At 44.3% G+C, this 27,029-nt stretch overlaps 1 protein-coding gene and 1 long non-coding RNA gene across 4 annotated transcripts in view; both read right to left on the minus strand.

Annotated features, from left to right (window-relative positions):
- The window catches only part of Rbpms (RNA binding protein, mRNA processing factor), a 152,009-nt gene that overhangs the window by 66,888 nt on the left and 58,092 nt on the right, over positions 1 to 27,029 (minus strand). For all 3 annotated transcript variants that reach the window (XR_007208529.1, XM_048330548.1, XM_048330546.1), the window contains exons 2-4: positions 9,744 to 9,821; positions 5,974 to 6,012; positions 4,733 to 4,795 (exon numbers count right to left, since the gene is read on the minus strand). Coding sequence is in view for 2 of the 3 variants with exons in the window: in XM_048330548.1 (XP_048186505.1) it covers positions 4,733 to 4,795; positions 5,974 to 6,012; positions 9,744 to 9,821 (180 nt within the window). In the remaining variant the exon portion in view is untranslated. The remainder of the gene's footprint in view (positions 1 to 4,732; positions 4,796 to 5,973; positions 6,013 to 9,743; positions 9,822 to 27,029) is intronic.
- On the minus strand, positions 14,579 to 25,779 carry LOC125339411. Its single transcript, XR_007208530.1, has 3 exons — positions 25,769 to 25,779; positions 22,930 to 22,934; positions 14,579 to 15,045 (listed from the first exon to the last, which is right to left on the minus strand). It is a non-coding gene; the product is annotated as an uncharacterized LOC125339411 (long non-coding RNA).

The raw sequence follows: 27,029 nt of genomic DNA on the forward strand, positions 1-27,029 counted from the left end.
ATTAAACTGCACAATTAAGAACTACAACATGACCATTTATATAACAAAACTCATATTGTAATACACCAAAATCACTGAATTTTAACTCTAAATGTGTGTTACATGGTATACAAATGGTACCTTTCAGTTAAGTTTTTAGTTTGTTTTGGGACAAGGTCTTATAACCCAGGCTGACCTCAAACTTGAGTTGATCTTCCTGCTTTAATCTCTTAAGAGCTGGGATTATAAGTGAGTGGGCACCATATCCATCCAATAAATTTCTTTTTATACTATTTAGAAAATAGTATACTGACAATTAGAGATCACACAGATCAATGAGGAGTTTGAAAGAAAGCACACAACTATACTAGACTAAGTAATATTGAATTCTATTAGGAGAAAAAAAGGTAACAAAATTATACACATACACTCACACACATTCACAGACGTTTCGTTGAGCCCACATGTTTCAAAGTACAAGGGACGAGCAGTTTCTAACTATGTATTACATATGGAGCTATATATACTAAGCAGGGATAATGCCTGTCCTTTGTTAATTGCAAATCATTCTAGTTTATGAAAGGAAGCTGTCTAGCAGGCAATTCCTCCCAGTTGCTAGGGATATCCAGAAATGATTTACCCACATCTGTTCAGGTCTTTGCCTTTAGACCTGCTCAGCCTCCCACGTTTCATTTTAGTTTTTGCACCTAAGCCAGAATTTTGACAAAAGCAAGTGAACTTCAGATGCAACTGTATTTAATGTACCATGCAAAATTATAAACAAGTCTTAAAAGTAATTTGAGCTAGGTGCTGGTGGCTCACACCTACAACTCTAGCTACTCAGGAGGCTCTTGTCTGAGGATTGTGGTTTAAAGCCAACCAGAGCAGGAAGCCAAGGAGATTCTTATCACCAACTAACCACCACAAAGCCAGAAGTGGAGCTGTGGCTCATACGGTAGAGCACTAGCCTTGAGTGCAAAAACTAAGGGACAGCAACCAGGCCCTGAGTTCAAGTCCCAGGACCAACACCAACACACACACACACACACACACACACACACACACACACTTTGATGCTTCAGCCAGATATTTTACAGCCAGTTTGAAGAGTGAATAGGGTTTCCAATTGTGTAGGTTAAGGGAACCATAAGTAACTAGAAGTCTGGGTTTGGGTTAATCTTAGCCATATTTGGGAAGAGACTGCTAAAAATAAAATTTAAAAAAAAAATACTCTATTTACCTTAGAAGTTTTGAACCCAAGAAAAGTTCAGTGTTAACGCTTGACTCAACCGAGCCTGTCTTTTCAAAAGATTATCAAATTGACTAAAGCAGAGTCTGAAGCTGGTAGAAAATAAAAGGATTTAAAATGCAGTCATTTGGGGAAAAGACCAATTAACACTAATAAGTGAGCCAGACAGTAACCAAGACCGAATGGTAACGAGAAGACAATCTCCAAACATGGAGAAGCGGTCCCAGCTCTGAGAACTATTCTATATAAAGAGATTTCCTGGATCCAGGCTTAAGTTTCTTAACAGCGGAATAAAACAAAACATTACAACATTAAACTCTCCCTCAGGGAATTTGAGGGAAAGCTTTGAAGAAAAGCCTGGATAAATGACACTCCAGGAGCAAACTTTGTGATGGCCGCATCAAGTGGTTTTTAACTCGCCAATTAGAAAACCTAGCCCGAAAGAGAGCCTAACACGTTTGGCAGCCACAGAGAAGACAAATACCTGAAGTGGGCCTGTTTTCTCTCCAGAGAGGAGACCTTCTCTTCTCCATGGTCAGATACCAAACTTTATGATAGCCATTTGTCCTAGACAATGTGTAGTCTATTATTGCCACGAGGAAAAATGTAGCAACAACACTCCATGACTGCAGCAGCAGCAAGACGCTGTGCAAAACAGGACAGGGCTGCCTCGCCTCGCTGGCTCGGCTTCCCTAGCTAGAGCACCCGTTCCTAACACGTGCAAGGCTTCCGACTGCTCTACCTACACAAGACTAACAAATGGTGGAGACCAGCCAGGAGCCCCGCTCTGAGAAGCTCAAAGCCTAGACTAGACTCGTGATGCCGCCGCAAGTTCTCCTTCGATCCGCAGCGGTACCTTTATTTGGAGGTTCTTCCAAAGTAGCAGCCAAAATGAATGAACAGGGGACAGGGGGCTTGCTGCGGAGAGAAACAAGAGCCGAGAGCAGCTAATGCAAGCAGACCTTCAAGACCACAAAGCGGTGATCTGGGCTCGGTTTGTGACTAAGAACCCCGAGGATGAAGAAAATTCCTAAGTACGTTGTTTGGCTTTGGTATGGCAAGGGAGGAGACAACTTGTCACTCCTATCCTTTTTTAAAACAAACTAGGTTTTAGGGACTGAACAATCTATTTTCCAAAGCACTGGTACCTGTGTGAGTATGTAAATTAAAGTTATTTAAATGGCTGGAGAAAAATAAACTAGGGAGGGAGGGGCATGGGCAAAGAGGGAGGGGGGGCAGGCACGCAAGCAAGCAAGCAAGCCAGCTAGAAACAAAGCTGAATACAGGTGGATAATCCTAGCTATGCTAGAGGCAGCAATCTAGAGGATCATTGTTTGAGGCCAGCCCGGGCAGAAAAGTGAACCAGATTTCATCTCCAAACTAACCAACAAACAGGCAGGCTAGGCGCATGGCTCTATTTAGAGCATCAGGCCAATAAAGGCAACGCCCCAGAGTTCAAAATGCAATTCTTACACCCCGCCCGGCACACCCACAAAAAAATCAATCTACCCTGAAGGAAATGTTGGCTTGCTAGACAACAGGTCACTGTAAAGGCTTACAGTTCTTCAGTAGGTTCTTCATAAACACACCAGAAATAAAGCAAGGCAAGAAGAGCACATTTCAACTGTTTCTTCCTTGTAAGAATAACCCAGATATGCCAACATTTCCATAGCCGCCTGTCTAGTTGTAATAACAAAAAAAAGCAAACACAAACAAACAGAAAAAGCTGCCTAAATAAGACTTGTTTAAAAGTTGTTATATTTAGAAAAATTATGGTTGGACCCATGTAACACAAAAATTATTAAATGTTTTTCAGACCCGGTGATTAAACCCAGGGCATTGCATACTATAAGAACATTCCAGCAGGGTGCCGGGACTCATGCCTGTAATCAGGTACTCAGGAAGATGAGAGCTGAGAATCGCCATTCAAAGCCACTGACACTTTAAAAACATTAAAAAAATTGTTACTATAAAGGTGACATACAGAGGGATTACAGTTTGTGAGGCTCTTATTTCCAATTAATCACCCCCAAAAAAGCTCCAAGTGGAGCTGTAGCTCAAGTGGTAGAGCATTAATTAGCCTTGTGCAAAACAACAGTTCAGGGACAGCGCCCAGCCCTCCATCCAAGCCCCTGACGTGTGCTTCACTGTGCACTAGTAGTGCTACTCCGTAACTGGCTCACATTTCACTGTGTGCAAGCAGGTAGTCGTTCTGACCAAAGGTCATTTACCCACATGAAAAGAAGGTCTGGGTGTTTTGGGAGCTCCTGCAATCCTAGCGTGTTAGTCTCTTTTGAACCCTCACATTTTTTGTTTTGCAGCCTAAACCCTTTCAAGATGGTGTCACAAAGATAGCATTGTGCCAAGCAAACACTCATAGAAAGGACTCTCCCCCGGGGCTGGGAATGTGGCTTAACGAGATACAGTGCTTGCCTAGCATGCAGGAAGCCCTGGGTTCGATTCCTCAGCACCACATACACAGAAAAGGATGGAAGTGGTGCTGTGGCTCAAGTGGTAGAGTGCTAGTTTTGAACAAATGAAGCCAGGGACAGTGCTCAGGCCCTGAGTTCAAGCAAAACAAACAAACAAACACAAAAAAGCCCCACCTCTCCCCTGTGACTCCAGGTTCTGAGCTCATTAGCTCCAACAATGCTCTTCCTCTGGAGTGCTTGGGAAGAGCTAGCAGCTACTAACAGCTACCCACCCGAGCAACACAAAGACCGGAAGTCCACATGGTGCCACACGCAGTGGCCCCTTGCTTTATAGGAAGCCCTTCAACACGGCACTGTTCTAGTCAAGCCTTCATCAGAGCTGCTTGGCCAAAAGCCCGAAACACGCTAGAGCCAAGCCTGGCCTAGGCCTGGCACTCCAAGACCAGTTGTCAGCAACAAGAAACAAATTCCATTTCTTTCTACCTTCCGTAGGTTGTTATCCTCAGGTGGTTTTGTGTTTCAACATTCCAAAGGGTGGAGAATATTCACTTAAGAGAACTCCAGTGAAAGCTCAAAAACCTATGGCAGACAAAAGATGCCTACAAACTACATGTCATCCACGTTATCTATCTTACTGTACTACAACGGAAGATTAAAAAGCATGATATGGAAATTCTTAATCAGCCAAATAAAAACTAGGATCTGGTTACAAACCAAAAAGGGTAAACAAGATGACGAATCAGGCAAGATTATCCATTTACAGCAGAAGGATAACCTGGCTACTTGCTCTACCTGGAGAAGACACGCAGAATTACACGCCACCATGGGTGAGATGGGGCCAAAGGAAATAAGACCTAAATTATTAGATACTTTGCGATAAACGCTGTAGAGAAAAGTCAAGAGTTTCTTTAGTAATTTGTACATTTGCTCCCAATCCCCAGGGAAAGCTCGAGAGCATTACTTTGTCTGAGTAGTGATATTCTTTCCATCTCATCTCCAAGGTACAAAGGTTCCATTTCTTGCCACCACACCCAAAGAAACCCGAGGCTGAGCCCCATCGGGGTCTACTTACGTTCAAAGCATTCTTTGCAGCTTCTGCTTCGGAGCGACTGTCAAAACTGACGAAACCTACAGGCTGAGGAGAGAAAGGGAACGATGGAGTGAAAAAGATCAGGCCATGTCTGCTCTTCAACACTGAACAGCTAAGAGAAAGAACTGGCCACCCCTCCTCCTAGACAACGCGTAGAAATAAAGCAATCCCCCCAAAATCGTGACTCAGGGGCTCAGCCAAATGTCCACCACAAATCATAGGAACAGTGAAGAAAGTTCCTCAAAGGTACAGCCAGGGGCTGAATCATAAAATAAATAAATAAATAAAAACACAACAAAAATCTACAGGTGTTGGAAGGTGGGCAGCAGTGAATAAGGAGGTGGGGGGAAAATGTGTGTCAGACAGGCTCTACGTTCCTAAATCGTGCGCCTCAGTGTCTTCATCTTTGAGAATGGAAAGGGAAGGGAATCACCTTTCAGCACACTGTTAGTGCAAGGAATACGATGACACCATGGTAAAAGCCCTGGTCACTCCGTGTATGACCCAAATTGTCAAGGGAACACGTCCACCTCAAATCCCAAAGGAGGCCTTTAAAAAAAGTGCTGGCGGTTAATGAGGCACGGAAAGCACATTGTATAACCCCACTGGATGGCAGGTCTGGGCGGCCAGCAGGATGTCTGTGATTTAGCTTTTTTCTGATGAAAGGATGCCAAGTGTTCAAGTTAAAGAAAAAATTTAAGCACATAGCTGGTCTTTAAGATACTCGAAGGAACTATCAGGGCCGGTCATTACCAGCTTGCTTCTGAACTTTCTCTGCTCCATGCTAGGCTTGGGACTCGGCCTGTGGCTCTGGGAGGGACTGAGAGTCAGAATGAGTCTTCACCATCTGATAATCCTATTGACTGTAAAAGCTTGCTTGCTGAACCTCTTAAAATGACATAGGAAAGAGTGAGGCGTACAAATGAATCTGGCTAGTAATGTATTATCCTTCCTTTGAATTCACAAACCCATCTTGATATAATTTCTGGATGCACATGTGAGTGGCCTTTTAGATAGTCCCAAATGTCCTATGGAATTACATATGTCAAAGCCTATGGGATTACATATCACTTCCGCCTGTGAATTCCTAATCCAGCTCACGTTTAATCTGAAAGTAACAAGACAAAAACAAAATCTAAATTGAAATTTTAAAAAAAAAAGAATGTTAAGTATCCTTAAGAAAAAGTAGAAAAGGTTTTGGTAGAAAATGTCTACATTCTTACCTGTTTAGATGTGAGCTTTATAAGAGAGCCTTCATAGCCCTAAAAATAAAGAAAAATCAAGTTTAACAAAGAGTACTGTGGGAAGAATGTAACTATAACCACATTTTTGTTCAAATAAAGTAAGTCTTTTGTGATTCTACGCTACCTAGCTCTTTTTCATAAACGCCTTCAAAGTAACCTGGGAAAGAAACACACACACACACAAACACACACACACACACACACACACCCCTTTGTATGCATAAAAATGTATGCATTTCTCTATGTTTCATTTTGGTTGATTGCGGGGCTTGAACTCTGGGCCTAGGCACTGTCCCTGAGCTCTCTTGCTTAAGGCCAGTGGCTCGACCACTGTGAGCCACAGTGCCACTTCCATTTTTTGGTGATTAATTAGAGAAGAGTCCTCTTTGGAATGGCTTTGAGCTGGGAATCCTCGTATCTCAGCCGCCCGAGTAATTCAGATGAACAGGCATGAGCTACCAGCACCTGGCTGTTTTTCTATATTTGTTATATTTTTTCCATGAAATTATGCAACAGTAAGAATATGCGCATTTGTGAACAGACTTTTTGTTGTTGTTTAATCTAGATTAAGAACAGGGATTTTACAAAACTAGGAGAGGAAATGGTTAAATATAATAAGAAAAGGTCAGGGCATCCTTGCTTATACACATGCACTAAAATAACAGTTCAAAGTTAAACATACTCTAGATACAGTCATCAAACCTTCAAATCTCATAGGTCTAGGTTCTATCCTCAGCAATGCAAGTCAGCAAACAACAACAACAAAAAAAAACTACAACTCTACAAAACTTTAAAACTACCAGAAAAGCTGGGCACCGGTGGCTCCCACCTGTCATCTTAGCCACTCAGGAGGCTGAGATCTGAGGATCACGGTTTGAAGCTAGCCTAGCAGAAAGGTCCCTGTGAAACTTTCTCCAATTAATCACCAGAAAACTGGAAGTAGTACTGTGGCTCAAAGTGGTAGAGTGCTAGCCTTGAGCAAAAAAAATTTTTAAAAAAATGCTCAAAGACATATATCACCCAGACACTGGGTTCAAGCCCCATGACTGACAAGACAAAAAACAATACAAAACACCAAAAAAACCCTACCAGAAAATCCCAAGCAGACAATGATACTGCATTTAGCTGAAATCTTTTTGCTAATTTAATGGGACAGCTCGTTTCTAGGGTGGTATGTATTCCAGAAACAAGGAAGTTCCCATTAAGGTTCTATGGCACCTCATGGATGGAAATCTCTCTCCCTTTCTTCCTCCAGGTTCAGCAGGGTAAGAGTGTGTGTTTCGGGAAACAACCAATGGTGAGTGACTCCCACTGATGGAGGACAAAATGCCACCGGACATGACTGATCACTATACCCATGAGTGTGGAGACAGATTTGCACACTCAGTTCAGCCAGTGGGGACTTTACGTATAGAGGGTTATCAGGAATGAATGTAACCAAGGCCTCGCTTCAGCCACTGGTACTTCAGAAGAGGAAGTTGGGATTGATTCATTCTCACAGTTTCCAATCAGAAAACTGCACTACCACTAGCTATGATAAACATTGCACCCGAAGAAGGTTCCCACCTAAAAAAGACTGCAGGCCCTGGGAAGGCCTTACAGGTAAAGGCCAAATGGACATTTCACCCCCCTAACATACCCCGGGAAGGGATAGACCATGTCCTCAAGTCACAAGTAAGGGAGAAACATTTGGCTCCCGGTGCGCCCATATATTATTACATGAGACAACATGAGCATAATTTCTTCAATGGCTTGCAGCTTCCTGTTCATTATTTGAAAAAAATGAGGCTCACGTACTATAAAGAACTGTAATGCTACTTGAATGAGGAAATTTATGGAGGAGTCCGCTTTGCTGACTCTTCGGCTCTACATACATGTCACAGTACTTTCTGTCTTAGGGTGGATTCATTTCAAAAATGCTACTCTACAAGGGACAACTGATCCATCCACACAACGGTGACTCACAAGCAATTCAGGAAGCTCCACGAAGCCGGCTTTCTCCATACACCGCCTCTCCGTTTCCCACTTCCTCCGTGCCGGCCTTCTCGCTCGCTTTTCTGTTCCTCTCTAGACTCTTGTCATTGCTGCCCCACAGGGATGGCTGTCAGCCTAGAGTTCTGTCCACTTTTATGCTCTAAGCTTCACTGGTTAAAACCGGTTATATTCCCTCAACCCATTTTGGGGGGGGGGGGGGCAAGTCCTGGGGCTTCGTGAACTCAGGGCCTGAGCACTGTCCCTGAGCTTCATTTCGCTCAAGGCTAGCCCTCTACCACCTGAGCCACAGCGCCACCTCCAGCTTTTTGTTTATGTGGTGCTGAGGAATCGAACCCAGGGCTTGGTGCATGCAAGGCAAGCTTTTCTACCTTTTCTACCCTCCTTTCCAGCCCAGGAATTGTCAGCTGCACATCCTATTCCCTTCCTTTCCTTGTCAAGCTGAATCCTGTCCCCAACCTGTCCTATTTCAAGCAGGATGGATCTTCAGTGAGAAACATGATTTTTCCTTTACGTAATGGTGAGTGTGGCCCGGCCAGGCACTGCTGCTAACCTACCCAACTGACCAATAAATACACACATCCTAGACCCAGGCCCGCAGTCCAGGATGCCTTCCAGGCCCACGTGCTAATGAGTTCTAACGTCTTCCTACCCTCCCAAGGCCAATGTTCAAGACTTACTCTTGGCAGAATGGTTATTTCAGTCATGCTCCAATTTACTGTTAAGATTCCAATCCCAGTCATGTTAGTATCTCTAAAATGATTTTATTTTCCATACCCAGGAGGAACAGGCAACTGCATTAAACATTTCACTAAAGATTCTTCTCAATTCATACCAAGTTCTCTTATAAAAGGGGCGCTGTGGCTCATTGGGTTAAGAGTTCTAGCTCAGGGATAGTGCCCAGGCCGAGTTCAAGCTCTACAACCAACAACAAGAAGTTAGGTTCTTAACCTAGTTCATAAAAGCCTACTTATCATGTTTCCAAAGAAGAGTATCAAACCTACTATTCCAACTAATATGGAAACTAAAGATGGGGCCTGACCTGCATTATTACATGTGTAATTCCCTTTGGGGGTTGCCCTTACTGGGGCTTTAGCTCAGGGCCTGGGTGCTTGGTCCTTAGCTTTTTTACTCAAGGCTTGCTCTCTACCATTTGAGCCATAGCTCCAGTTCTGCCTTACTGGTTGGTGGTTAGAGGTTAAGAATCTCATGGACTTTCCTGCCTGAGCTGGCTTTAAACTGTGATCCTCAGATCTCAAGTCTCCTGACTGGCTAGGGTTTAACAGGTGTAAGCCACCAGCACGTGGTGCTAAGTTTATATACATTATAAGTAATGGTAACTTTCTGCAATGCTGGGGATTGAACCCGGGGCCTTGTGTATTAAGTAAACATACTACCACCGCGCTACATCCCCAAACCAAGGTATGAACTGGACGTTAAGTGTGAATCCCCAACTGGAATAGAACTAACGGAGATTCTACAGCTGCTCTCCAAGAACAGAACCCCTGGGTCCGGCTGTACCTCTGCGTTAAGAGATGCTCCTTGGGAGCCGCAAAGGTAGTTCTGGTCTATCATCCTGAGAGAACATGACAGAGCTCACTTGTCAATGTTCCTTCATTCATTAATTTTTAAACAAACATCTGCTCACAAGGTGCCTTCTCAAACGTCTTTATTCCTCAAAGGGGGGAAAAAAAACAAACGCCACAAATCATGTATATACAGTGATATTCGTGATTTCTGAAAGAGAGAAAAGGTACCTTAAATGGTCTGAAAAGTAGGTAGAGTTCTCGAGGTTTGATGTCCAGAGGGAGGCCACTGACGAACAGGGTCCGGACCTAGAAAATGAAATGTGACAAGTGAGCAAGGCGGTGAGGAGCCAGGGGACAGCTCTCCCCCGAAACCTCGCAAGCACACTTTCCCAAGTCCACGCTGCTTTCGCGACTCTGACCGGACAGATGATTCAGAGTGAATCAGAACTGATTTCCCAACAGCCACAGCTCACAGTGGTCAAATCTGGGGAGAGGGACGTTCAGATAATCTTAAAATACTAGCTTAAGAAATCTTCCTGTTCCTCTGCTCTAACTGGCTGGACTAGAGACTGTCCTTCAAAATCAACACCAGCAACAACAATTACGTCTTTTGCCTGTTTTGCCATTGCTTCCTTAGTAGACTGAACCAGAGACAAGGTCTAATGACTAAGAATCACAGCCAGAGGAAAGTCAGATCAGCCAGGGAGAGTGGGACAAAAACAAACAGGGACCTCAGGGCATCTGGTCAAAAAGATTCAGATCAAGACAGTTTGTTTATCCAAATCCCTGTACACAGACATACCATTACTTTTTACTTTTTTTTTTTTTTGTTGGGGGGGTCGGGATGTGCAGGGGTTTAAACTCAGGGCCTTTATACCTTGCTACCACCAGACTTGTTATGGTTATTTTCATAGGATTTCACTGTGTGATCCTTGATTTTTTTTGGGGGGGGGGGGGTGGTCAGTCCTGGGGCTTGGACTCAGGGCCTGAGCACTGTCCCTGGCTTCCTTTTGCTCAGGGCTAGCACTCTACCACTTGAGCCACAGCACCACTTCTGGCCATTTCTGTGTATGTGGTGCTGAGGAATCGAACCCAGGGCTTCAGGTATAGGAGGCGAGCACTCTACCGCTAAGCCACATCCCCAGCTCGATTTATTGTTTTACACACTTGCAAGTCAAGCAACCGACCAACAAAACTCACTGGAAACCTGGGCATTACCAACCAACGACTACTTAGTGTAAAGGAAGTTTAATCTAGTCCAGCTCCAATGGCTGGAATCCCGGCTCGACCGAGGTATGAAGTGAGCCCTGGTAGACTAATGTGGACACTTAGCTCCAATTTTAACTGGCAAAGAAGCCATAAATAGAAGGGCATTTTTAATGTTTCGATTCCGTTTTCTTTTGTGTTCTATCTTTCTATAATAAAGACATTAGGGGGAGACTTGCCTGTGACCCTATTTTCCTTGGAAAGCCGGGAGTGGTGGAGTGGTATCAATTATGTTTTAAAACTAATTGTAGGATATGTTAGAAATTTTCCTTTCTAAACATTCTGGAATGGGGTATGAGAGATTCTTGCAGTATTTGAACAAAGCCACTGCCACTCGTGAGAGGCGAGAAAGGAAAAGCCACCTCCAGCGTGTGGGTAAACTTACAAGAAGTTCAAAGCCACTCTGCCTTGCTGTCCAAATAGAAGGCAACAGAAATATTTCGCATTTCATCAAAAAAATGGACATTTTTTTTTTGGTAATTTGCCTTTCCTGTAATCTTGTGAAATTTGCCAGAATAGCTCGTCTGCCTGTGTGCGTAGATCACTCCTGAGTATTTAGGAGGATATATAACCAAGCATAGGTTATTTCAATTCAAGGACTTGTGTGTCCTTTCTACCTTGCCCCGGGTTGGGTAACTAAAACAGCCAACTTAAAACAGCAACCAAACAACAACAACAACAAAAAACCACCTCAAATATTGGGGGGGGGGGGGGGCGTTCCTCACTGGGGAGGAACGTGGACTTGCACACCATTCCCTTACTCTTCCCTCAACACGGTTCACCTGGGCCATGCACTTACTTGAGGGCGTGCTACGCCCTGGGAGAGACGGCGAGACAAAAATATTTCATCTTGTGTTATCAAGTCACAGTTAAAGACTGTGGATGGAACCAGCCCTGTGTTGAAATGGTACTGCCACCTCCCAGAAGGAAAGACGAGCGACACAGTCACTGGTGGGACTCTGAGTTAACTAGGCCTGATTCCAGGGATGAAGCCACGCCAAAACAAGCTTGGAATGGCTTGAACAAAAAGCACGCTTTACCTCGGAAGGAAAACGTCAACAACACGTAGTAGCCACGAAGCACCCAGACTTTTCGACTAGTCACGGCGTACGATGGGCGCGGTGTCCCAACACTACAAGCATCTGCTGTGGATGTCTTAGTTGCTTTGAACAGGTTTTAGGTAGGTTTCAGGGCAGGGGCTGCTGGGAAAGGCCCCAGGCAGTAGCCTTCTGACAACAGTACTGTGACCCTCACCCAGCCCCCTCCCTCCCCGTGGCAGCCCTGCAAGTTTACTGGTCTCCACCCACCAGCCTTCTGTCACCATCCTTGTCATCGTCATCACCTATTTACGTTGTTATTATTATAATGGCATTTCTAGAAACTGACCTTTCCCAATCTGGTGCCCAGTACCCAGAAAACTACCCAAACCACTCCTGTCTACTTGAGACTCTGTCTTCAAAGAAACAAACAGGACTTTTGCCTGCTGGCCTGCCTGGAGACACCCCCTTCCCAGTAGGGGGGTGGGCGTGGGAGATGTTCAGGTCTCACTACTCCTGGCTTCATTTCTCTACTGTTCCAGAGAACAAGGGCCCACTCCTGTATTGGGACCATCTCAAGCTGCTCTGGGGTGGCCTCTGGGGGTCCATCTTAAATTCACAGAATGGAGCAAGGCAATTTCTCACTTTCTAGTGACTCGGAAGGAAGGGTGTATCTGAAACATTCGAAACCTTCAAATGGGTAAAACCAGGGTGGTCCACCTGTTCATCTATCCGTCTCCTCTATAAGCTTTCTCTCAGTAAAAATGCATCACATTGCCAAGGTGATGTACAGAGAGGGGCTACAGTTACATACATAAGGTAGTGAGTACATTCCTTGTCAATCCGTTCCCTCCACCTGATCACATTCTTATACCTAGGAATTTACACAGCTTTCAAATGTATTATTCTGTGTTTGAATCTTTTTTTTTTTTTTTTTGGAGTAACTAACAGCTCTTCTCAACACACAAGTGCATCCATAGTTCAGTTCTTTTTAGCCATTTTTTTGTGCGGTGTGGAACACAGACCTGCACACGGGGCACGCACTCGTGAATATCTCTTGACGATGAAATCTGTACAGTACGTCCATGAAGATGAGGTGACCAGTCTCCAGCCCCCATTATAGTCACCAGTAGTTACCACAACATCAACTAACAAAACCTCTTTTGCGACAAGCAGGGCATTATGGACAGGCAGTGCTTTGGTAAAAGAAAAAGCATCGAGACAAAAAAAGAAAACTCAGAATCATGGGGAGACATTTCAGCTCATATGATTTAAATGCAGTTCTTGAACTATGCAACTTGTGGGTAGGGGCAGGAGGGGGAAACTGGAGAAAGTAAAGGAAGTGGAGACATTGTTCAAGAAGAATTGTACGCATTACCTGACTTATGAAATTGTAACCCCTTTGTACAACTCCCTAATAACAACAAAATAAATATATTTCTGAGCAAGTAAGCTCAATTTGAACAAATATAAATTTACGTTTTTTAAAAAACTTGCACTTTTAAAATGCTTAAATACTAGGTCTCTGCATTTACTGAATTGCAATAAGGCTCACATATACTATACTAGAGCTGACTCACAATTCCAGTTTCCTCTTTCCCTGTTTTTATAACAGGAAGTTATTAACATATGCTCATTAGGGACAAATATGCATAGAATATAGGTTTATATATTCGTTCTAGTAGTGGGAAAGAAAGTGGAAGTGAGGGACTAGGAATACGGTTTACTAGTAGAGTACTTGTCTTGTATACATGAGGCTCTGGGTTCGATTCCTCAGCACCACATTAAAAAACAAAAAAAGCCAGAAGTGGCGCTGTGGCTCAAGTGGTAAAGTGCTAGCCGTGAGCAAAAAGAAGCCAGGGACAGTGCTCAGGCCCTGAGTCCAGGCCCCAGGACTGGCAAAAAGAACAAAAGAAAAAAAGAAAGTGGAATTGAATTTTAGACATTTAGCACTTAAGACATTTATAAGCTACTTTAGAAATTAGAGAAGATCAAATACCTCTCCTTCCTTTGAAATTCCATGTCACTTAATTCACATTTCAATTCCACCCACATGATGGTATTTCCTAATACTTCTAGGTGAAGGAGGGTGAATATATGATCAAAATACGCGTGAAAATGTTAACCATGAAGAATGTTAAGAATAATGTAGGAAAGGGGAAGAAAGGGACTAAGTCTGATCAAGGTACACTGCATGTATATAAGGATATATCAAAACGAAACCCTATGTACAACTAATTGATGCTCATAAAAAAATGTAAAGGCAGGGCTGGGAATATAGCCTAGTAGTAAAGTGCTTGCCTCATATGCATGAAACTCTCTCTGGGTTCAATTCCTCAGCACCACATATATAGAAAGAGCCAGAAGTGGCACAGTGGCTCAAGTGGCAGAGTGCTAGTCTGGAGCAAAAAAGAAGCCAGGGACAGTGCTCAGGCCCTGAGTTCAAGCCCCAGGACTGGCCAAAAAAAAAAAAAAAAAAAGAAAGAAAGAAAAGGCAAACAGAAAAGTAAAATGCAAAACAAAACAAAAAACTCTATCTTACCCGTAAAAATAAATAAATAGATTTTTCTGACCAAACGGGCATCAGTGACTACAGTAATACTAGGCACAGAACCACCCTGACTGAGTCAAAAAGTCCATCCTTTCTTTGTGCCCCATCTCCTTCCCACCAAAACAGAAACAAGAGGATCACTCAGCAGCACCAATCAACTGTCTTTCTCTTCTGAAGACCTTGTAACATAACTTAGTTTGAGGGCTTGTATGTTTTACACAATAGTTCAATATTAAAATGCGTAAGTGGACGGGGTTCTCTGCCTGTTTTGTAAGCACCAGCTGAAACACCAAATTGGAGGACTGAGTGCTGCCAAGAATGACTAGTCACCTCATTTCCAAAGAAGGCTTTGTTTTGGCTTAGTTTTCCATTCATGTCTCAGCATGATGAAAATGGATTGCAAACAAGGAAGTCTGACAGGCACTTATTTCTAGTTGCAGCCCAGAAGTAACAGATCAGTGTTTGGCCAAGCTCTAGTTTCTCCCTGACACTTGCTTCGAGCAAGAACAAGGTGGTCAAGTTTCTCATTCCTCACAAGGGCTCTCTGTCGTGGACAGGAAGACTTGCTTCTTTCGCTGTGGGAAGGGAGGTTGTGATTCAGACTAGTCGGATACGGGCACCAAGAAATGACCAGTAATAGAAAATAAGGAGGACTGCGCTGCTATTCTGATGGGCTCTGGGGTTTTAGTTTTCAATTGATAAACACTCCTTCCTTTGTCAAGGCAACAACCACATAAATATCCCCAGTGCAAGCCTCCACTAGTGTTAAGTGGGATGGAGCTCGAAAACCCAGACTGTAGAATGCCGACATTTACAGAATTGCTTTAGGCCCAGATGATCAGAAAGGTCAAGTAGGATCAGAGAAGGAGAACAGAAGGACAGGTGGAAGAAAGAGGAACAGCTGTGTTCCCTAAACTCACGTACATAAGGCCAAAGCACTGCCGAGAACATGCCAAAATAATAGAAGATGAACCATGTAACTATGTGCAGTCTTTGAGGAGCCAACCCCAGCCCAATCCAGAGTTTCCGTACAGTCAGATGTTTCTTCCATTAGTCCAACTTAAGCCATTTTTCATCTAAAAGAGGAAAAAGTAGGAAATCCTAGAATGTAAAGGAGCAGGGGTATAGACAGAAAATACATCTATACAACTTTGCGATTACAAACTTTCCTTAGTGAAGCCGGAAACCAAAGGAGGTGGGTAGAGGAGAGGCAAAGCTTCAGGGGCCGGGTCTAGAAAAGGAGCACACAGCGAGTGCCACTGCTGCATTTGTTACTGCATTTGTTCGCCCTTCCTTCCTCCATTTCTGTGCCCATTCTGCCCCTCAAAAGACAAACACAACCATAACAACAAGATGTTTCCATTTCCCGGCATTCATTTTAGTAAGTAATATTTCAGGTGTTCAAAGGAGTTACGTCTTTGGGTTCCTCTAGGGGGGTAGGTTTATTGGAGATAAGTCTTACTTAAGACTTTCCTGCCTCGGCTGGCTTAGACTCACAGTCCTCGGATCTCAGCTTCGTGAGGAGGTAGGATTGCAGGCGTGAGCCCCCGGTGCCTGGCTCTGTCCGTCATAGTTTACATCCTATGAAGTCCTTTGATAGGAAGAGAGCCACATAGAAACTGACTTCCTGACGAACTGACAAAATGAGAGGTGAGCAGTATGAAAGAGAGCCTATGGAAATTCACCAACATCTCTTTCTACTACGTGGTGTAATTACTGCCCTAAAAAGCAGATTTCGTCAAAGAAAAAAAGCTACTTCACCTTTCCCCAACTACACAGAAAAAAAAACGAATCCAGACAGCACATAGCACAATCGTTTCATAATCATTTAAAGGATTCTGGGGAGAACATCAGACAGATTGGGGTCCTGGCCCTGCCGGACTTGAAGCATGTGTTTTTAATATTTGTTTTTGGGTGGTGTTGTTCTTTTGCCAGTCCTGGGGCTTGGACTCAGGGCCTGAGCACTGTCCCTGGCTTCTTTTTGCTCAAGGCTAGCACTCTACCACCTGAGCCATGGCGCCATCTCTGGCTCTTTCTATATATGTGGTGCTGAGGAATCGAACCCAGGGCTTCATGTATGTGAGGCAAGCACTCTACCACTAGGCCATATTCCCAGGCCCGCATGTGTTCTTTTGACTGGTAAACAACAAACTCCATTAACCACCCACAATGCAAAGTGTAAGAGTCACAAAACTCAGAAGCTTGTCACTAAAATATCCAATAGACACTGAGATTCTTATTCTTTCCTGTAAGACTGTGGATAAGCACCCTGGAACTTAGCAACAGGTAATCATTACCAGTTAAATGAACTTCACAAGAAAAGGTAAGACTTGGATCAAAGAACTACAGAAAAGGAGCCATGTCAAAGGGGCCTTATAACCCAAGAATATTCATACACAAATGAGCGAGCGCAAGAAAGAAGGTGCATACAGTGGCTAAGACCATAGTTCATAGTTTCTGGAAGCAAACTTGACAGATTCCTCTTCTTAACCAATAAAAAGCTAACCATGGCTAGGCATGGTGGCAGAAACCTGTCATCCTGGCTACTCGGGAGGCAGAGACTGAAGGAATCCGGTTGAAGCCAGTTCTGGCATATGCGATGTCACTCAAGGGCTGGCCGCCTGTCACACCCAGCGACACAGGGAAGCACATACAGAGTGGCAGCCCCGGCTGACCCAGGTATAAGGGGGACCGGTCTTCAAAATGAGCAAGACAGAAAGGGACTGAAAGTCTGAATCAAGTGGCTAAGTGCCTACTTTACAAGCCTGAGTTTACTCTCCAGTAGTGCCAAAAGAAACAAAACCAAATGGGCATGGTTAGCATGCCTGTCATACCAAATATGGTGGGGAAGTGTCCACAGATAGATGGGTTGTGGTCTGGGTTGGCCTGGGCATAAAGAGAGCCTAGTCAAACACTGAGGAAAGCAAAAGGAGATAGGAACATGGCTTGCGTGCAATAGTGCCTGCCTGCCAAGTGTGAGGCTGGGAGTTCAAGCCCCAGTACACCTACCGTGACTTCACCACCACCGAGTATGTCCACAAATTCTTTGAGAGAGAGACCGTAGTTCCTTCCCCGTCCCCTTCAGTACAGGCTGCTAGTGGTAACTCAAGTCTGATGAGCAGAATATAGCAAAAATAACAGTTCAGTCAGAACGAGCAGGTGGCTTTCAGAGAAACCGCTCCTGGAGGGTTCGCTGTGCAGAAAGCAAGTTGCCACGGACCCTCAAGCTGCCTGACTGTAAAAGGTCCACACCTAAAGGACCAAGCTCTCTCACGGACAGCTGGGGAAGGCATGTCATCCTGGAAGCAAATCTCCCGGCACAGTTAGCAAGTTTTGAGCCAAATCCACCTGCATAATCTGGTCTGAAATTCCTGACTCTCACAAACTGTGAAGGAATTAATAAACGTTGTTTTAAGATGCTGCATTTTTAGGATTTGTTATAGTTGTTTCAAGACGTAGCTGGGTATGGTGCCCCAGGACTGTAATCCCAGTATTTGGCAGAAGGGTGAGGCCGGAGGGTTATAAACTCAAGGCCAGCTTGGACTACCTGTTGATAGTCTCCAACTAACAGAACAACCATCCCATCACCAGAAAAAAAAAAAGAGTGAAAAACAACTCAGTTAAGTTCATGAAAGTCAGTGCTTGGATTATGTAGTAAGAGCTCAAAACGTGCTTATCTACATTTCCAGTGGCTTACAGCTCCCCAACACACAATTCTGTAACTGGCTGCATAGAACAGCGTTACAGAGCCGTTCAACAGGCTTACGGTGGACAAGAGAAGGAAGAAGTGTAGGGAAGGAGTTGCCACGCGTAACTATTTCACATACTCAACTGCAATAGTGTTCTCACAATCTGCCGACATTTCCATTTTTCCTCCACTTCTGTCAAAGGGGAGGGGACCAACAGCACCTCTCATTCCGTGCCACTTCTCAGATTTAAAGAAAAGGAAAACAAAGGACTCGTAGGTCTAGTTTAAGTATTCTTGCCAGGGGAATAAAAAAGGGATTGGGGTAGGAGGGTAATAAGTTGTCAAGTGATACTAGACAAATCAGCCTCCAAAGCATATGTGTGGGCAGAATCCCATTTAACCTTTCCTGCCTACATTTTTATGTGTATATGCTGGTACTGAGACATTTCCATGTGTATATGCTGAACTCAGGACCTGAGTGACCGTAGTTTGTTCACTCTAACACTTGAGCCACAGCTCCACTTCCAGCTTTGTGGTGGTTAATAAAGAGTCTCCTAGACTTTGGGTTGGGTTTGAACGGCAATCCTTGTATCTCAACCTCCTCATTCCTACCTACTGTAAGGGTAAGATTTTAAAAGAATTAACTTCCTAAATAAGTAGCAGCATTTAGGATACTTGAAAAGTATAACTTTATAACATTTCCAATGTGTTACACTACTGCTTTATGAATTGATATTCTGGCTACATTACAACTTGATTTAAATCTATATCTGAGTAGTTCATCTAATACAAAAATAATTCCACACTAATGCTGGCAAAGATGAAACACTTTCTCGTATATTCTGCTGATGGGTACAATTACCCTAGAAAACACTGGCAATTTCTTATCAAACTAAATATGCTAATTACCACACAACCAGTCTTTAGTTACTAGTATGTATCCCAGGGAAATGTTCACAACAACAACAAAAAAAAAAACCAAACAAACAAACAAACCCCAAAACCTGTCACTTCCTAGAGGCTGGGAATGTGGCTTGGTGGTAGAGTACTCGCCTAGCATGCATGAAGCCCTGGGTTCGATTCCTCAGTACCACATACACAGAAAATGCCCTAAGTGGCGCTGTGGCTCATATTCTGCTGATGGGTACAATTACCCTAGAAAACACTTGGCCTGTCAGTGATCTAAGTCTACTCATTTTATCTGTTGCTAAGGTTCAAACCCAGGACTTCACATACACTAGACGAGCACATTACCAGTCACGGTCTTATCCCCAGCCCCTAGTCACCATTTCTATATTCTACTTTAACATCTCTACCTCATCCCGAAGTTATGAGTGGACAAATAGTTGCTCCAATGAGTCTGTATTCTAACAACGATCCACCCAACAGAACGATGTGCAGTTTTTCACAATCACTCACACACACACACACACACACACACACACAGCTCATATAACATGTAAAACAAAAGCAAAAACATTCATTTGAAAATGTTTTCATTTATACCCAGAAAAAAAGATTTAGAGTCGAGCCCACTGAAGGCCACGCACAACAAATGTGCACACACGTTACATTTTGAAGTAGTGGCTTTGACCAGTCCCCGTGTTACTAAGAACTCAGACTCTTTTTTTTTTTTTTTTTTTGGGGGGGGGGTTGGCCACTCAGGGACTGGGCGCTGTCTCTGAGCTTCTTTTGCTCAAGGCTAGCTAGCACTCTACCACTTGAGTCACAGCACCACTTACAGCCTTTTTTCCGTGTATGTGGTGCTGAGGAATGGACCCCAGGGCTTCATGCATGCTAGGCAAGCACTCTACCGGTAAGCCACATTCCCAGCCCAGAACTCATACTTTTCTAACAGCACTTTCATAGGGAAAATTCAGTCAATATTTGTTTCCTTTAAAGTTAATACATAAGCAAATATACAAACTTTTATAACAACCCACTTTAAGTTACCTACTTCTTCTAGTTCATAAATGAGATTTAAGTATACAAAGCCCAGAAGCCAAAGAGTACGACCAATGTGTCTTGCTGTATACCTATCTGACATAGTCTGGGATTGGGATCTTTGGCTTTTCAAGATTCTACTGCAGTAAAGCTTGTAACCAATGGATGAACAGAGCAGAGGAAGGGAGGTATGGAGGGAGGGAAGGACAGGGGAGGGGGGAGGGGGAAGCAGGAGAGGGAGAGAGAAAAGACAGAAAAAACAAACTTCACCTTAAAATTGAGTTTATCTCTTAGCTTTTCCAATTGCAGGCACTTCCAACTTCAGAGTGTATTCAATATTAGGCCATAACTACTACTGACTACCCTATTATACAAACTACCCTCCACTATACATCTACTTGTTTGACCTAATAACCACCTATAATTATGTCAGTCCGCCATTTATATAATTGATTGGATCAAGTCAAGAATAGATTTGGGCCCCCCTCCCCCCCCCCCCCCCCCCCGCAATGGAGTTTAAACTCCAGTGCCTCCCTCTTGCTCCCTAGGCAAGTCTCTACTACCAAGCCACATCCCGGCCCTTTCCCGAACGGGCTCTTTGGGACACAGGGCCATACTTCTGGCGCGAGAGTGGACCTTGGCCATGATTTTAGACTTATCCCATCGTGGCTGGGATGGCAGGTACGTGCCACAATACCTGGATTCTTTCTGTTGAGATGAAGTCCAAAACTCTGCCTTGGGCTGGGGATATAGCCTAGTGGCAAGAGTGCCTGCCTCGTATACACGAGGCCCTGGGTTAGATTCCCCAGCACCACATATACAGAAAACGGCCAGAAGCGGCGCTGTGGCTCACGTGGCAGAGTGCTAGCCTTGAGCGGGAAGAAGCCAGGGACAGTGCTCAGGCCCTGAGTCCAAGGCCCAGGACTGGCCAAAAAAAAAAACAAAAAAACTCTGCCTTCGCTGGCCTGGCTGGACACCATCTTCCCGGTTTGAGCTTCCCATGTAGCGGGGTCCACTGTGCCGAGCCGCTAGCTACTGACGGAAGGTGGTAAGGGGGCCTCAGCTTGCTTTCCTGCCCAGGCTGGGCTCAAACCAAGATATTCTTGACTTTGGCCTCTCAACTAGCTAGGATGATAGTCACAAGTCACTGGTGCCCAAAAAGCTTATACATATGAGATGTGCATGTGATTGTGGAGATTTCACATGACACGTGTGTGTTCAGTGCAGTAAGACTGGTCACATGTGTGAGGAATATAAAAACAAAAAAAACACAAAACCGATGAGGTTGAATTTGACAAGTAACCTAGGTTAACAAGTATAGGTGCTTTCGAAAAAAATCTAAAATAGTTTTTCAGGTTTAAGACATTTAATCTGGGTTCTCGCAGCACTTTGGAATTGGTCAGTGACTATAATGGAAAAAGACCATTAATTTAAGCCAGTGGCTTAGATTATGTTTCTATTAAAGGCTCAAGCAAGTAATAAGCCTTTTCTGGGTCTCAGTTTCCTGATTTTTTTGTTTGTCTGCCAGTCCTGGGGCTTGAACTCAGGGCCTGAGCAATGTCCCTGGCTTCTTTTTGCTTACGGTTAGCAAGAGCACTATCCCTTGAGCCACAGCGCTACTTCTGGCCTTTTCTATATATGTGGTGCTGAGGAATCGAACCCAGGGCTTCAATGTATACAAGGCAAACAGTCTACCACTAGGCCACATCCCCAGCCCTAGTGTCCTGATTTTTAAAATCAAAGCATGAGAGTTGACCGCAGGTTCCATTGTGAACCCAAAAGCACATGGGAAACAAAGGCTTTTGTAAAAACACACCAGTCACAGGATCCCAATTAAGAAAACCTTATTTGTCACTGAAAGCCACTTTTCATTATATATTCATTTAAATTTTATTTCTATTTTTGTTTATAGGGTTCACGCAATAATTCACAGAATGTTACCCTAGGCCACAATTTATAGAGTTGCCAGCATTGAACAAGGCCAATGCTCTGCAGAACTGATGAGGATGTAGCCAGTTCATCAGACTCTGACCGCTGGAAAAAAAATGTACTTCAATTCTTTTTATCTTCTCTTTGTGAACAAATTGTGTATATAGTCCATAATCGTGGAAATTCTGGAGCCAATTCCCAGACCTACTAGCTGAGTAATCAGGCCAGCCATTAGTTATTGGAACCTCAATAGCCTTTTCTGAAAAATGAGAAAATACTAAAAAAAAATCTACCTGGTAGGTTAGAAATACTCAACAGTAGGCTGGGAATGTGGCTTAGTGGTAGAGTGTTTGCCTAGCATGCCTGAAGCCCTGGGTTTGATTCCTCAGCACCACATACACAGAAAAGGCCAGAAGTGGCACTGTGGCTCAAGTGGTAGAACGCTAGAGCAAAGAGAAGCCAGGTACAGTGCTCAGGCACTGAGCTCAAGCCCCAGGACTGGCAAAACACACACACACACACACACACACACACACACACACACACACACACACACACCCCTCAACAGTGAATATCTGGAAAGCATTCAGAAGTGCCTGGCACAGATAAAACATGACACGATGTTGTTAAGTAAGTAACTACTGCTACCTTTGCCAGTTTTTGCTGGCAAAATCAGAAAGATAAAAATGAAATGCACACTTACTTTCATTCAGGCAGCTGAAGAAACTTTGAAAAGTTATCCAAAATAGTCCTTTAATAACTAACTACTAAGGAAAAATGACCACATTAAAAAATGATCACATCCAACAGACAAGAATGTCCCAGTTAAGGCTGGATTTCCAGTGTGAAATGTTTCCTGGGGCAGGGGTATGGGGCGGGGGGGAACTTGGGGCCTTGCACTGTAGCCCCATCCCCAGCCCTTTTTGCTTAGTTATTTTCCCATCAGGTCCACGGACGGACTTGGGCCACCAGCTTCTAATTTCTGCCTGCCGTGTGAACCACAGCTCCCACCCAGCTTGGGGAAATGTGTCCTCGTGCCACCAACTTTCAGGAACTTGGAATTCCTTCTCAAGGTTTAACACGATGATGAGAATGTGGACTTGTAACTTAATACACTTGTGAAGAGCACAGACAAAACAGTGCGTTTCACCGGGTCAGTACTTCCCATTGTGTTTATTTCAAGCAGCTTCGGTAGTTTCCAGGACTGTTCGGAGTGGACATGACTTGGCCTGTCGGTGATCTCTAGAACCTGGTGTGCCAGCTCAGCGGTGGCCAGAACACAAAGATATGTGCGGGCAAAACAGCTCTCTGAGTGCCAGAGAGGCTGAGTTCTAATATGACCAAATAAAGTCACAAGCAGCGTCCCAGAGATGCAGTTCTATTGTGCCAAAGCTCTCGATTGCTCCTCCAAGTGTCACCTCTAAGCTATTCTAATTTATTTGGATCTTAGTGGAGGAATTTCCAAATCTAAATATAATAGAAAACTTCATCAGAAATCCGAATTAGTATGTGTAGACACAAAACGATCGTGTAACTATGATTTAAAAGAAACCTTTCTAGGGTGGTTAATGGGACACACTCACTATGTGCCATCCTCGTTTGGGCTGGCTAAAAATGGGTTAAAGTATTATAGCAAGAGGAGGTGATGTATCTTCAACTGTATACTTCGCGCCAGATGCAGGTGGTTGGTGCCTACAATGCTAGCTACTTGGAGGCTGAGACCTAAGGACTGTGATTCCAATAAACCCCAAGCAAGAAAGTCTGTCCACAAGACTCCTGTTTCCAATTAACCACCAAACAGCCCAAAGTAGAGCTGTGGCTCAAGTGGCATACAGCACTAACCTTGAGCCGAACGGATCTGAGACAGTGCCCAGGCCCTAAGGTCAAGCTCCGTGACCGGTACCCTTGTAGGCAACAGCACACACCTCCGCGTGCACACACATACACACACCAAAAAGACAAAACAACACAAAAAGCCCTTTATACTTCTCGAGTCCAAGTGTAAGCTATGTAGGACAAACGATCCATGAAGCTCAGGTGAGCCGCTAAGACTAGCCACAAAGTAGGGTTTGAACTCAGGGCCTTACAGCATTTGCTCAGTGGCGGGCACTTTGAGTCATGCGCCTAAACATCATTTTCATCCTAATAACTTTATCTGTGCTAGAAAGTATACCATCCAGGGCTGGGAATATGGCCTAGGGGCAAGAGTGCTTGCCTTGTATGCATGAAGCCCTGGGTTCGATTCCTCAGCAGCACATATATAGAAAACAGCCAGAAGTGGTGCTGTGGCTCAAGTGGCAGAGTGCTAGCCTTGAGCAAAAAGAAGCCAGGGCGTTCAAGGCCCAGGACTGGGGCATACACACACACACACACACACACACACACACACACCATCCACTGGGCAATTTTATTTATAATGCTGTATGATGGCAAAAACAAAAACAACCCCATGTTAAAATCAGAATGAAGATAGGTGCTAGCGGCTCACACCTATAATCCAAGCTTCTCAAGAGGCTGAGACCTGAGGATCACAGTTCAAAGCTAGCCGGAGCAGAAAAGTCCATGAGATTCTTATCTCTAGTAAATTTACTAGAGTAGCACTGTGGCTCAAGTGGTAGAACACTACCTTGAGAAAAAGAATCCCAGGAATAGTGCCCAGGCCCTGAGTTCAAACCAGGCCTGGCACAAGAAAACAAAATTAACAACCACCACCACAGAGCGAAGATCAGATAAAGCTGGGTACACGGACACATACCTGTAATCACAGTCAAGCAGAGGAAGACGATGGCTAGTTTGAGGCCAGCCCTGGCCCCTTACCAAACCTGTTTTGGAGCTCATGCACCGGTGCAAGAGCCACAGCAGATTAACATTCATAGGAAGACATACACACAACACAAATTCTGCTTTTCTAACATCCCAATCAATATTGCTAGCAGGCAACAGTGCTTAACTATAGATCAAGACAAAATTCCTGAGTGTCTAGTCTTCAAGCGGTCCACAGAACTTGCTTTCCTAGGCTATCCTAAGTTAATCTTACCACCTCACCTAGCTCATTTCAGAATAGCCTTTCCTTTTATAATTTTGACTCGGAGGAGGCTCTTCAACTTCTGTAAGCCTCAACTAAACTCTCCTTCGCCAAGAAAGCAGTTCCTCTTTCATTCCTGTCACCCAGCTCTTCTGACACTCACCTTACTGTCCGTCCCACCACCACTTCCTCTGTCTGTCAGTGAGTCCACGGGGTTTAGTTAAGTCCTGTACAGTCATTACAAAATGCACTCTATACATCTGTCATTGTAACATCAAATTGATGGTCTGGTTTCATGGACCTAAGTTCCCCTGTGCACCTGACATTTATGAACCACACACTCCTTGGACAAAGCTGTAGTTGGACAGTAGTCTATCTAATGTAGTCATGTAGATATAGACACATGTACTGAAGACAGTCTGTGATATGTGTCTGTCTGTCTGTCTGTCTCTCTCTCTCTCTCTGAGAGATTAAAACTTGCAAACTTTCTTGCCAAGCTAAAAGAAACTGAAGTTACTGTTGGATATGCAATGTCACCCCAAAACAATATTCAAAGATGTGAACTGGTGAAGTAAGTAGATCACAAGAGCTGTGACACTAACTCTGGATTATCTCACTGATGCCACATAATTCCATGGCATTACTGGGAGGTGCTCGAAGCTAGGAGGTGCGGCCAGGGGGCCGGGGTTCTTTGAAGGGTGTCCTGTCCCCGGCCCCTCCTGGCACCCAGTGAGCAGTTCTACCCCACTACCTGCATCCCACCAGGAGTGTATCCATCCTGCTGGGAACCAATGCAGCCAGCTGACAAGGGACTGAAACCTTCCAACCACCAACCAAAATAAGCCCTTATTCTCGTCTGCTGAGGAATTTTGTCACAATAACAAAACAGCTGACTAACTCAAATAGCATGCTGATTATTAAAAGAAAGCGACTTGATTCTTCAAATTGCAACTGATCTCAGCGGTTAAGGTGCACTCAAGAAGCTGGGAACGCCTGAAATCCCAACACTCGGGAGACTGAGTTCTGAGGACAAGGGGCACTACAGGATTTAGTTTCCTGCACTGTCAATTTTCAACTTCAACTAACAACCCTGAGTTGCCTCTTTGCTACTCTTGAGGTAACATGTGAAAGAAAACAAAGCTGACAACACAACGAACATATATCAGAAAGCCCGTGGCAAAAATTAAACAAGTTCCCATTAACTGCCGATAAACATTTGGATGGCAAGAACATTCGGTGTAAAGTAGATTGCTAGCGAGGTGCCAGTGGCTCTGTCATCCTAGCTACCCAGGAGGCTGGGATCTGACGTTCACCATTCCAAACCAGACCAGGCAGGAAAGGCCACGAGACTCTCACCTCCAGTGAACCACCAAAAAGCTGCACGTGGGCCCTGACCCAACTGGCAAGAGCACCCAACCCTAAGCAAGAAAGCCCAGACCCTGAGTTCAAGCCCCAGTACAGACACAAAAATGAAAGGAAGGAAGGAATAAAGGAAAAGGAGGCTGCTGAGGCTCACCTTGGGTCCCCCACCCCTTTTTTTTGGGGGGGGGGAAGTACTGGAGCCTCTTCCTTGCTAGGCAGGCACTCAAAACCACCTGAAGGGCAAACCCATCCCAATCACAGGCATTCCGGCACAGCGGAAGTGATTGTCCGAATGGGTGTAGCTACACCGCCATCTCTCAGGCAACGTTTCTAGATTCATTTGCACCTACTCCACCGCCCTAAGGCATAGCCGGGGAGCACTCTGGCTGCCCCTGCAACAGAGGCCAGGCCAAGAGCGAATCCCACGCGGAGAATAACTCGCTCCTTTCCTGGGAGACATTTGCAAGTTTTAGGAGGCATGTCTGAATTTATTTTTAAGGAAATCATTAAGCGTGTGGTTAAAGCTGTTGACATCAAGAACGTTCCACTATTGTTCCTTATTGAAAATAATAATTTTCCTGTATAAAGTTATTTTCCCGAGACAATAAATGTAGATTTCTGGGACCTTCCCTTGGAAATTTTCACTCTTCGGTACTTACGAAGAGCTGCACAACAGTTTGTCCCAGCTTGAGTGTGCATACCTTCATACCAT

The sequence above is a fragment of the Perognathus longimembris genome, chromosome 21 (assembly GCF_023159225.1).
Source record: "Perognathus longimembris pacificus isolate PPM17 chromosome 21, ASM2315922v1, whole genome shotgun sequence".
Taxonomy (NCBI): domain Eukaryota; kingdom Metazoa; phylum Chordata; class Mammalia; order Rodentia; family Heteromyidae; genus Perognathus; species Perognathus longimembris.